Here is an 11,090-nt window from a genome sequence, read left to right on the forward strand (position 1 = left end):
AGGGAAGCAGTAATTAACTGACAGGTGCTACAGCACCACTCAGGGTGTGACGTGCTTTGAGAGCTTCTTGGGCCCAACACTGACTTTGGATGATCTCACAGGAGAGGTGGAGAAACCAAAGCTTTCCATATAAATATGACCCCTCTCCTAGTGCACAGAACATTCAGCTTCAAGCCATTCTCACAACACTAACATCCTCATCTCATCCCTCTGCACCATGAAGCTCATTGGGGGCCTCCTTCTGCTCTTCACAGCAACCTATTTCTGCAACAGCTCAGGTAAGTTGGGTTACACAGGTCACATGTAGTCATGAAGGATTTTTCTTTTTTACAAACATTTTCTCCTAGATTCTAGGACATAAATATCTGATCAAGTGGATTTAAAGTGAGGAAGAGTTCTGGCTGGGGAGAAGGATCATGATTCTAGCTTTACTTTGAGGGAGTGGGATTTAGTGCCTTCCCTTGAGTGGATTCTTACTTGACACTCATGAACAAAAGGGTCCTAATTCCTTTACAAAGTCTGTTACATAAGGATATTTGCCCCTGGACCAGTTGATGGCTACTCCCCAGTGCAGAGATAGAGAGTCCTTAGGTGTCTTCATAGATCCATATAGGAGGATGGAAATAAACCATACTCCTCCAGAAGGCTCAAATTACTAATTCAGCTTTTAAATTGTGAAAAGAGGTTTAGTTAAAATACGTTTCTAACATGTTAAAGACATTCATTCACTTTTCTGTTTGCTGATTTGAGACAGGATTTTACTATGTGGTCCTAGCTGGACTGGAACTTGCTATGGAGACCAGGCTGTTCTTGGACGTGCAGAGATCTGCCTGCTTTTGCCTCCAGTGTACTTTGATTAAATGTGTGCACCCCCACATGTGGCCCTTTACATTTGTTTATGTTGATTAATAAAGAAAGTGTATCAGTGATAAGGATTCAGCAGCAATTGACTTTATTAAGTACACATAAGCTTCAGAAAGAACAAATAAATTTGCCTTCCTGATTCAAGAGCTTACCTATTGGCCATTCAAGTTCCTAAACAAACACCTGTGATTTTCCATAATGATGGAGTATACACTGAGATTCAATGCCAAAAGAAATGAAAAGTCTTTGGCTGAAAGATAAGACAACATTGATTAATGAAAGTTCCAGGTTTGCTTTATTTTTAATATTTCCATTGTATTTGTCTTCCAGAAGTTACCACTCACCCTTCACCAACAGTAAGTATGCTAAACAAAATTTTAATTTCAATTTATATTGGCTATTACTTAGTCAACAAATATACATAGCTCATGTCAAATGTTTAGAGAAATCAACAGAGGAGATAAACACAGATGGAGAAATGTTTTCCCCATTTGTAAATAGGCATGATAGTAGATCTTCTCTTATTCAAGTGTCCTAAATATTAAATAGTGGGAAATCATGTCACACTAAAGTTAATTGTCTGGTACAGAAATGCTCAGCGATTGCTCATCAAGTGTGGCATTTGAAAGAAGGAAGGGTTCTGGGACTACTGGTATTTATCATGATGGTGGAGTCACAATTTATAAAATATTGCTTCAACAGCATCAGAATACTTGAGATGAGAGCAACTTCACCTCTTGTAGCCTTTCTAGTTGATCCAAGATAGTTATACTTGAGGTATTTGAGAAAACCAGGACATTTTCTTGTGTCTAACCAGGTGGACTGTGACATATACAAGAAGTACCCAGTGGTAGCTATCCCCTGCCCCATTGAAAACACACCAGTTTGTGGTTCAGACTATATCACCTATGGGAATAAATGCAAGTTGTGTACAGAGATCTTGTGAGTATCAAATACAAAGAGTTTATCTGGGATGCTCCCTACTCAAATCCTTTCCCTTCCCAAGATCCCTCTTAACTCTTTATAGTCTACACATTTCCTTGCAGAATAGAGGGCAAGAAGAAAAAGCCAATTGTAGCTGAATCAGACTATGGGTGGGCCAGCTATTCTGCCAACTTGAACTGCTCCTATCCCACCACATATCTCTAATTATTGTAACTCTAGGAAGTCATGAGTTTTCAAACTCATATTTTGTAACCTAGAGTCAAGTCAGGAGTCACCAAATGGGTGAAAGTGGCCATTTGGAGTGGGCCCCAAACCAAAGTTGAAGTTTCACCATTTTAAAAAGTCAGTACATTTTGCCATAGTTCCTATTTGAAGAAAGGTTCCTAAATAATTGGAGAGCTGGAATCTATTATTGTACATGGTTTCTAAGGTACTAAATAACTTTAATGCATCTGGGCTTTATTCTCAAATCGCTATAGGCTCTAAGTAAGTATTAGTAGTTTTAAAGGATAATAGGCAATGAAAAGGATTGGTTTGCCTTTTTTCTAAAATAAAGGATACAGGCTGTTATTACTGAATCAAAAGTCCATGAACATGCTTTCTTTAGGTATTTTGTTTGGCCTGCACAGTATTTGGAAGAATAGTAATTAGGTAGATATCACCCTTTTAAAGTATAAGATGAAACTTAATTTACTATCTTATATCTAATTCACTTTTTATCATTGCTAATTATCTTATAGCCACCAGCATTGGGACACTTACGTCCTGTGTTCTCACCTTTGCTGTTATCTTAGCAAGTTAGAATAACAAGTTGAGCCTGAACCCATAGAATATGTGCACACACACATTTCTGTTTGGGAAGTTTCCTTTCATGGAAGGAAGTATTCTTTAGCACAGATGCATATGCAGCCCTAGACCAAGAAACTAGGCATAATCAAGGCCAGGAGCCCCTGAGAGAGAGAAATGATGGAAGTTTTCCTCAGTATTGCAGTATCCAGCTCCATCATTGTCCTCCTGACCAAGAAAAACAGAGACAGGCTACCTCAACTCCATTTGTGGAGTCTAATTTATTCTTCCAATAGAAGTAGAAGATTGGGATAGTTATCATTGAAGCAGTGAACCTCTCCTCTCTTGAAACAGCATGATGTTCTGGAACTCAGTCTTCCTTTCTGGAAATAGGTTCTACTCCACAGTCTTGTTCTTATCCACAAAATAGGTTCCACTGCTATTTCATAGTTTTTAAACTTCCTTTCAACTTTTATGTTCCTGATTTTGTTGAGTCTTGTTAATCATCTTTCCTCAGGAGGAGTAATGGGAAAATTCAATTTCTTCATGAAGGCCATTGCTAACTTCTCCATGGACAAAGAAAGAACAATAATGTCTTCATTGTGTGCATCATGTGTGGGCTCTGACAGACTTCCCTTCTTTGCTGATGTTCTAGTGGGGTCGGATCTAGATTCAGCCATCCTCACTGATTGTGCAGTCTTGGTGCTCATCCCTACTGATTCATGTCTCTTGTCAAATAGCCTTCTTTTCCCATCTGAATAATAAAAAAATCTTTCCAGAAAGTTTAGTTTACTTCTATTTGCATTTGATTCATAGGTAAGGTATAGTGTATCTCAATGACAAGGTAAACTGAGAAATAGAAAAAGCCTTAATGTTCAGATGAACTTCTGAACAATGACCCCACCCTGACCACATTCAAGATGGCTTCATACAGATACAGAAGTGCCAGGTAACTCTTCTGTGTCTCTCCGTCTGTAACTACTGTCTATGGATGATACCAGTGTTCCAGTCTGTAACTACTATCTATGTATTATATTGGTTTTTATTTTCTCCAAATATCTGGGGAGATAGTTCAGTTGGTAAAGTACTTGCCATGTAAGCCTGGGGACATGAGTTTGATCCCCTGCATCAATGTTGAAAGCCAGGAGTGATGGTATGCACACATTATCCCAGTGCTGGGGAGGTAGGCACAGGTGGGCACCTGAGGCCTGAAGGTCAGACAATGTAGACAAATCAGAGAGCCCCCAGATCCTAGCAAGAGGCTCTGGGGAATGGAAACCATGGATAACCATTGTCTTTTGCTCATATATGATTGCATATCCATGTATACTCACACACGTGCCAAGACAAAACATGCAGACATACTATGTAACATGTATAAATAATAAATTAAGTAAAAATTTTACAAGATAAAACTATTTAATTTCCCTATAGACAGAACAGTGCAGAAGTGAGCATTATCCTGTGTGTGTGTGTGTGTGTGTGTGTGTGTGTGTGTGTGTGTGTGCACTTTCATGTGTGCTTAATACAAAAGAAAAAGAAGAATGTTTTTCATAGGGTTTTGAAAATAAATCCACAACCTTTAGAGACCAGGAAATACTATCTAGTCCCCTACCATTACATTCTGTTGCCCCTCTTGAGAACCCTCTACATGAAGCAGTTGAACTGTCTCCATCCCCTGCCTCATGTTGCAGCAGCACCCAGACTTATGTATCACATGTTTAATCCATTTGGTGCACATAGGTAGTGACCAGGTCCCCCTGGCTTTCACTTTCTGTGTCTGAAGCCATGGGACCCCTACTAAGGTGAAAAACACCACCACCCACTGGCTGGTCTTCTCCATGTTTCTTCTGGTCTAGTGATTCGGGAAGAATGGCACTATGTTGATTGCAGAAAGAAGTCAAAGAACAGTCATTTGAAGTGTGGGAATTGAAAGAAGATAGCTGGGCGTTGTACTTTGTTCCACCTCTGCCAGAGATGGCTTTGTAGGTGACTCAGATGTTTGCTGCTCTGCACATGTCTATAAAATGTAACTGGAACCAATTAATCTAAGACAGGTACAGGAAATGGCAGCCACTGGCCTTTGGTTACATTTCTCTTGATGAACTTGCAAGACTATCCATTTACTGTTACAAAGACAGCCCAATGATGCCAAGTATCACATCTGGGTCAGATTAGGTGTACCCCAAGTATGAGAAATCAGATTTAGTTTAAAAAAATTTTAAAGTATTTAATTTTTAATATGGGTGAGTATTTTGCCTGCATGTATGTATAGGTACCATATGCATACCTTGTATCTAAGGACTTCATAAGAGACTATGGGATCCCCAGTGGCTGGAGTTCTGCATGACTGTGAGCTACCACGTGGGTGCTAGGAACGGAACCTGGATCTTCTGCTAGAACAACAAGTTCTAACTTAACTGCTAAGCCATTTCTCCAGCCCAGGATTTCAGATTTCTACTCATGTCACTGACTGTCTCTCTTGTGATCTCTCTTGTGACACTTGTCCAACAGTGTCACATGCATCTATGCCATTCAGAAGATTGGGAAAAGGTCTTACAAACAAGAATACTGATTTCAATGATGACATGTATCGCATATGACTGTCCTTTTCCTTATGTTACTCTATTTTGATATTCATCTCCTAACATAAAACCGCTGAAGGTTTTGCAAGGCTTTCCTTCTCCTCATTGGAAAATGGAGAATTAAATGGCGTCAAGACACTTTGTCAGAACCCTAAAACTGAGTTGTTCACAGCAAGCAACAAACAAGATTTCAGTGTGACACACAACTGTAGCTTTGACCTCTAAGTAGCAAAAACCAAAGCAAAACTCTACTAGCAGCCACTATTCCAGTATGTGTGGTGGTCCCTGTAATAATCAGATGCCATCTACCCTGCAACTCAGCAGTAGGCAGAAAGAGAAGGAATGAGGTAAGAATGGACAGGGCATCCCACATGTATATGGGATCTGCAGAATCATTATGCTAACCTGGAGGTACCATGTACGTTTGTTACTTTCCTCTCACATATCAGATAAATTGGTATCTTTCGTACCTCAAAACAAGGGTCAAGCTGAGGAAAGGTTCACATGTTCCTAATCAACTGGTTCAAATCAGACAGGTAAACTCTTTTAATGGATTTATGTTAGTTTGATATCATTTATGGAATATTTATGAGAAATTTCTAATTTCAAATGGGATTAAGCAGTGACTCAACTGAAGCTGGAGTAATGAGATATTCTCAACTTAAGATGTGTAGTTGGATACAAAGAGATGACCAGGGGGGTTTTGTTTTTTTCAGTGTGGCTGGATGTTTAATTTTCGTAGCTCTTATAGGGCTAGATCCATCCTGTCATATAGCCTAAGAAACACAGGCCAGTTTTTTTAGGGGAATTCTCAGAACCAAGTCACTATAGAAATTAAAAGCAATGGGTTAACAACAACAGCTGGTGAAGATAAGGTTTGATGCAGCAGGTCTGTGGCTATTCCCTAGAGTCTCGTGGGAAGCAGGAACTGCGTCTGGCCTCTGCTTTTCTTAGAGATTGACTGATAACAACAGCACTCACCGTGCACATACACATCACGGTAGGTAGCCTCCTCTGCCAGAACACCCACTCACCACTGAACCTGTGGTAAAGAAACAAAGGATACAGTGATGGTCACACATTGTTCCTCGCTCCTCACCTGGTGGTTTCACTCTTCCTTTCTTTATTGAAAATGTCTCTTGCTAGTCATGAGCAAAACCCATGAATACCAAGTCACCCAACACAATGGGAAAATTTTTAAAAGTTCTTGTCATCTACTACAACTAAAAATAAAAAAAAAACTCTTGTCTACAAATCTCTCTGTCTCTCTCTCTCTCTCTCTGTCTGTCTCTCTGTCTGTCTCTCTCTCTGTCTCTCTCTCTGTCTCTCTCTCTCTCTCTCTCTCTCTCTCTCTCTCTCTCTCTGTGTGTGTGTGTGTGTGGGTGTGTGTGGGTGTGGGTGTGTGTGTGGGTGTGGGTGTGGGTGTGTGGGTGTGGGTGTGGGTGTACATAATTGCAGGTACCCAAAGAGGCCAGAAGATGGAGCTGAAACTGCTGGAGCTGGAGTTACAAGTGGTAGTGAGCTTCCTGACATGTGTGCTGGGAACTGAATTTGCTTCCTGTGGAGGAAAATGCTCTCTATGACTCGGCCATCTTCCCAGCATCATGCAAATAAAGAAGAATGTTTTGTCTTTACCTTTTTCATTGTCTTATTTTTGTTGCTAACAAACTAGGTCAATGTGGTTATATTCATTATCTCCAAAGTGTTTTTTATTAGCCCCTTAGTTATATAAAATTATACATTTCATATTTACATTTTTATAAATGCACACAAATGCGTGTGTTAAAGTTGTTTTGAAGTTTACCACATTCACTTAAATCTGACTGACAAATAAGTTATCGAAGGAAGACAGAAGGAAGAGAGGTTTGAGCTGGATTGGGCAAAGTGATCATGGGATTAATACATAAGAAACACACACACATGCACACACTTGCACACACACACTTGCTACTAGAGTCCACAAAAGGGAACCAGTATGTCAAGCTTTGCTTTTTTGTGTGTCTGGTTTATTTTACTTGACATAGTTCTCAAATTTTCCTGTGAATTCCATGACTTTATTTTTCTTTACAGCTGAATAAACTTCTATGTGTATATGCAAAAAGTAAAAAGGAAATGAGGAGCATGATAAAGAGACACAGGGAGACAGGAACACACAAAAAATTGTTTACAGGGTCACATATTTCAGCCTCTCTCTTCCTCTCCATTCTCCCTACCTCTCACTCCTCTAGTACTCCATTTTACAATCATCTCATTCATCACTAACAGAATGTTTTGGTGGGCCTCACTCTCTCCTACCCTCCAGTACCAGCGGCTCACTCCCCAAAGACATGCCCTCTAGTCTATACTTTCTTCCTGTCTGGTTAACACTCTCAGAGACTCCTGTGCGCTCTTCAAGTTAGCATGTGTTTTATACCTCTTTCCAGCTTTCTGATTTCAATACCACCTTTCAGCCCCTTTGCTATCATCTCTAAAAGGCTTGCCATCTGTGTTTGTTTCTCCTAGATTAGCACCTATGATATTATACTCCCATCAATTCTATCACTGTCTGCCTTCTATGCTATATTGAACTTACACCTTGAAAGCCATGTGTTCAAAATTTAAATGGATTGAATTTGCCAACAAATAAGAAAGCCTCAAAACAATGGTGCCTTCCTTATTCTAATATCAATTCCTGATCTAGCTACATGAGTTTGTTTTCTGTACCAACCCACATTATGAATGCTTCATCAAACTTCCTAAAAAGAATTTGCAAATGCACAAACAATGGAGAGCAATTAAGATTGCCCTGGACATTCTGAGGGAGTAACCAACAGGCTGTGAACTCATACATGCCACAGCCTAAGACTCCTTATTACATTTTTTTGCCGTCTCTTACAACACCACTTTGGAATTCTCATTTGTAACTTGAAAGGAAAGTTGCTGTTAAGAGTTTAAAGACACACAAATAAAGTAACATAAAGTAAATCTGTTACATAGCCAAAATCTGTTTCTAGGACTGAAGTTGACACAAATTCTAAGACACCTCACCCTGCTTCATTTTTAAGTAGATTGTCCACATATTTAAGGAAAGCAGACATTACTTCACCCAATAATCCAGTCTTTTCAGAGACAAGTAATAAAGAGTATAATGTTGAAGTAATAAGTTTGCAATGTTCTTAACAGCAATAATACAGATCAAGACTATAGAAGCTAGAGTCATAAAGACATTCCTTAATTAAGCACACAGTCATGCATGCATCCTGAAAACTCATGGGGCAATAGAAAATTGAGCTTTTGAAGAAGCCTGTGTGAGCAAAGAAGGATTCTGTACAAATGCTTCTGGAGACTCCGGTCACTTGCAGTTGTTGAATTCTGTCTAGAACACGAGGCATTTATATTCATAAGCAGGCTCAGAAGGCTAAACAACTTAAGCTTAAGTTGTTGAGCTGGCCATGCCCCGGGGCTCTTCAAAGAATAAGCCTGGCTTTGGGGTGTGATTCTGTTCTTACAACCATTATCAAATTATCCATGGTTTACTTTGCCTATGTGTGAGCACCCTGCTCGTAGGATGGCCACAATGAACTTGAGCCCTGTCCTCTGTGAGACCTTCTGGCACCCAAACCTTCGTTATGTTCCTCTAGGATGCATTCCCTTCCTTCTCCACATCACTCCTTCTAGAAACGAAGCCTAACATCAAAAACCACCACAAATGAGATTTCACTGTGCTTTCTGCTCACCCTGCCTCTGCTTTGCCTGTCGGTTTGGGCTTCACTTCCTTATTTATCTGTAAGTCCCACAGATTACGTCAAACTTTTGTCATTGCATCCAATAGGTAGTAACTTGTCCTCTCTATCATATGAATTATATGTAAAGTTTGTATGATACAATGGTTAAGCTTGGGGAGACTGCAAAGGTAGAAATCGCTAATGTCAAAGATAGGATAGCCATTTCTGTGTAACCTCAGGCGAATGTTTTGCCTTTTGACTTTTAGTGTCCAGTGGTCAAAACAGGTAGCTCATGGAAACTCATGAACTCTAGACCTATAACTGTGAAGATTCCAGGGTACCAGACTAGGCCCTCTGTATGTGGGAGACAGTTGAGAAACTTGGACTATCAGAAGGGTCCCTGGTAGTAGGACCACGGTACAAACCTAATACCTGAGCTAGCTTGTTGGAACCCATTCCCTATGGTGGGATGCCATGCTGAGTCTTAATGCATGGGAGAGGGGCCTGGCCCTGCCCCAACCTATTGTTCCAGACTATGTTGACTCCTCATGGGAGTCCTTACCTGTGAGGAGTAGACTGGGGGTGGACTGGGGAGGTGAGGGAAGTGGGAGGAGGCAATCGGGGGATGGGAGGAGTGGTTGGAGAGAGAACTGTGGTTGGAATGTAAAATGAAATAAAAAAATATAAATCACAGGTATCTGTTTCTTATAGATTGCCTTCAGCTAATGAATATAGAGTATGTAATAATGTGCCTGATAGATAATTAACCTATAAATGGTGGGTTTAAAATCAATAACAAAAATCTGTGATTGTCATAGTTTGTTTACTAACTATGTAGGTGATTTTGAACCTATATGTTTTATTCCCAACTCTGTCCTAACTGCCATCCTTGCCTGTTCTTGTCCTGTGGTACAACACAGTCAACAACCTTTCATAGCAGAAGTCAGCCAAATGGCTTGACTGCAACAAGATGAAAATATGCAGCCATCACATCAGACTCTGGAAGAGCTATGCCATTTTCTGATTTGGGAGGCAAAAGCTACAGTGTATCTTTTCTGACTTTGGGATTCATTATACTGGGGTTTTGGTTTTGATCATCTTGTGCCTGCACTAGACATTTGGTTATTTTCTTACTACCAGTTCTGTAGTTAATGATGCCTTACATGAAATACCCAATTTTTAAACTTTCAGAGGAAAATAAAAATTAAAACAAATATTATCTTGGATGTATTTGAAGCTATATATTAACTATTCTAATGTCTTAGATTCCCACCCCACTTGAATTCTATATTGCCCGAAAGTAACACATGGGACAGCTATTATTTAGCAGGTGCAGAAAGCAGGAAAGCTACTTCACTGCCTTCACATATGAAGCAATGTCCCCTAAGTAGATGGTTGATGAGTGTTTTTAACCTAAGAAAATGAAGTGGAGGGGAACCAGGTGACAGCTGGTGTCCAGAGTAGCAGTAAAGAACAGGTGTCAGGGAATCAGCTTATACAACACTTTGAATAAATGGTTCATGGATCTGGTTGATGGACACTGGAATATTTGTGATATTATTAAACCACATTTGTGCCATATGCATCCTGATATTACTCATGACATGATTAAATAAGGCAGAGACAAGGAGGAGAAGGACAAAAGAAGTAGACATATAAATACAAAGTATAAATATAAAATATCCTAAGTATAAATTTGCTCCGAGTTTGGGGTTTGCTAAGAGCATCAATACCCTTAATATGAGGAAAATATGCTTCTTTCTTAAATAACTACAGGCTTCTTTGGCCACAGGGACATTGTGCTTCAAAGCAATTACTAGTTTGCTAAAATAGTTCCAGTGTGACCACAAAAGCAGCCTTAATGGACCAAATTGACAGAGAAAGAACAAGATGTAGCAGGGTGTGCATTACTCCTGTTGCCCAGGTTTTCCTCTTTCTCTACAAAAGCTTCCACAAAGAACAAAGAAAAGAGTTCAGAACATCTCATAAGTGAAATTTTTGGTAAAAGAACTCTGGAAATTGAGTCAGTTTAAGAAGGAAATAATTTTGTAATTCAACAGGGTTTGGGGTTTCACAATGCAGTTGTAGCACCTTCCTTTAAAAATTGTTTATTTATAAATAAAATATGAGTCACAATAGAAATTAGGTCACTAGATACAATGGGGAGGGGCTAGGCCTTGCTCCAAATGATATGACAGACTTTGAA

General features: G+C 39.7%; 1 protein-coding gene across 1 annotated transcript; it reads left to right on the top strand.

Annotated features, from left to right (window-relative positions):
- Positions 1–217: 217 nt before the first annotated feature.
- Positions 218–3,158, top strand: Spink7 (serine peptidase inhibitor Kazal type 7). Its single transcript, XM_027402629.1, has 4 exons — positions 218–278; positions 1,195–1,220; positions 1,682–1,806; positions 3,113–3,158. Exons 1-4 carry the CDS (start codon positions 218–220, stop codon positions 3,156–3,158), a joined length of 258 nt encoding a protein of 85 aa, XP_027258430.1.
- The last annotated feature ends 7,932 nt before the right edge of the window (positions 3,159–11,090 follow it).

Source organism: Cricetulus griseus, chromosome 2, assembly GCF_003668045.3.
Source record: "Cricetulus griseus strain 17A/GY chromosome 2, alternate assembly CriGri-PICRH-1.0, whole genome shotgun sequence".
Classification (NCBI taxonomy): Eukaryota; Metazoa; Chordata; class Mammalia; order Rodentia; family Cricetidae; genus Cricetulus; species Cricetulus griseus.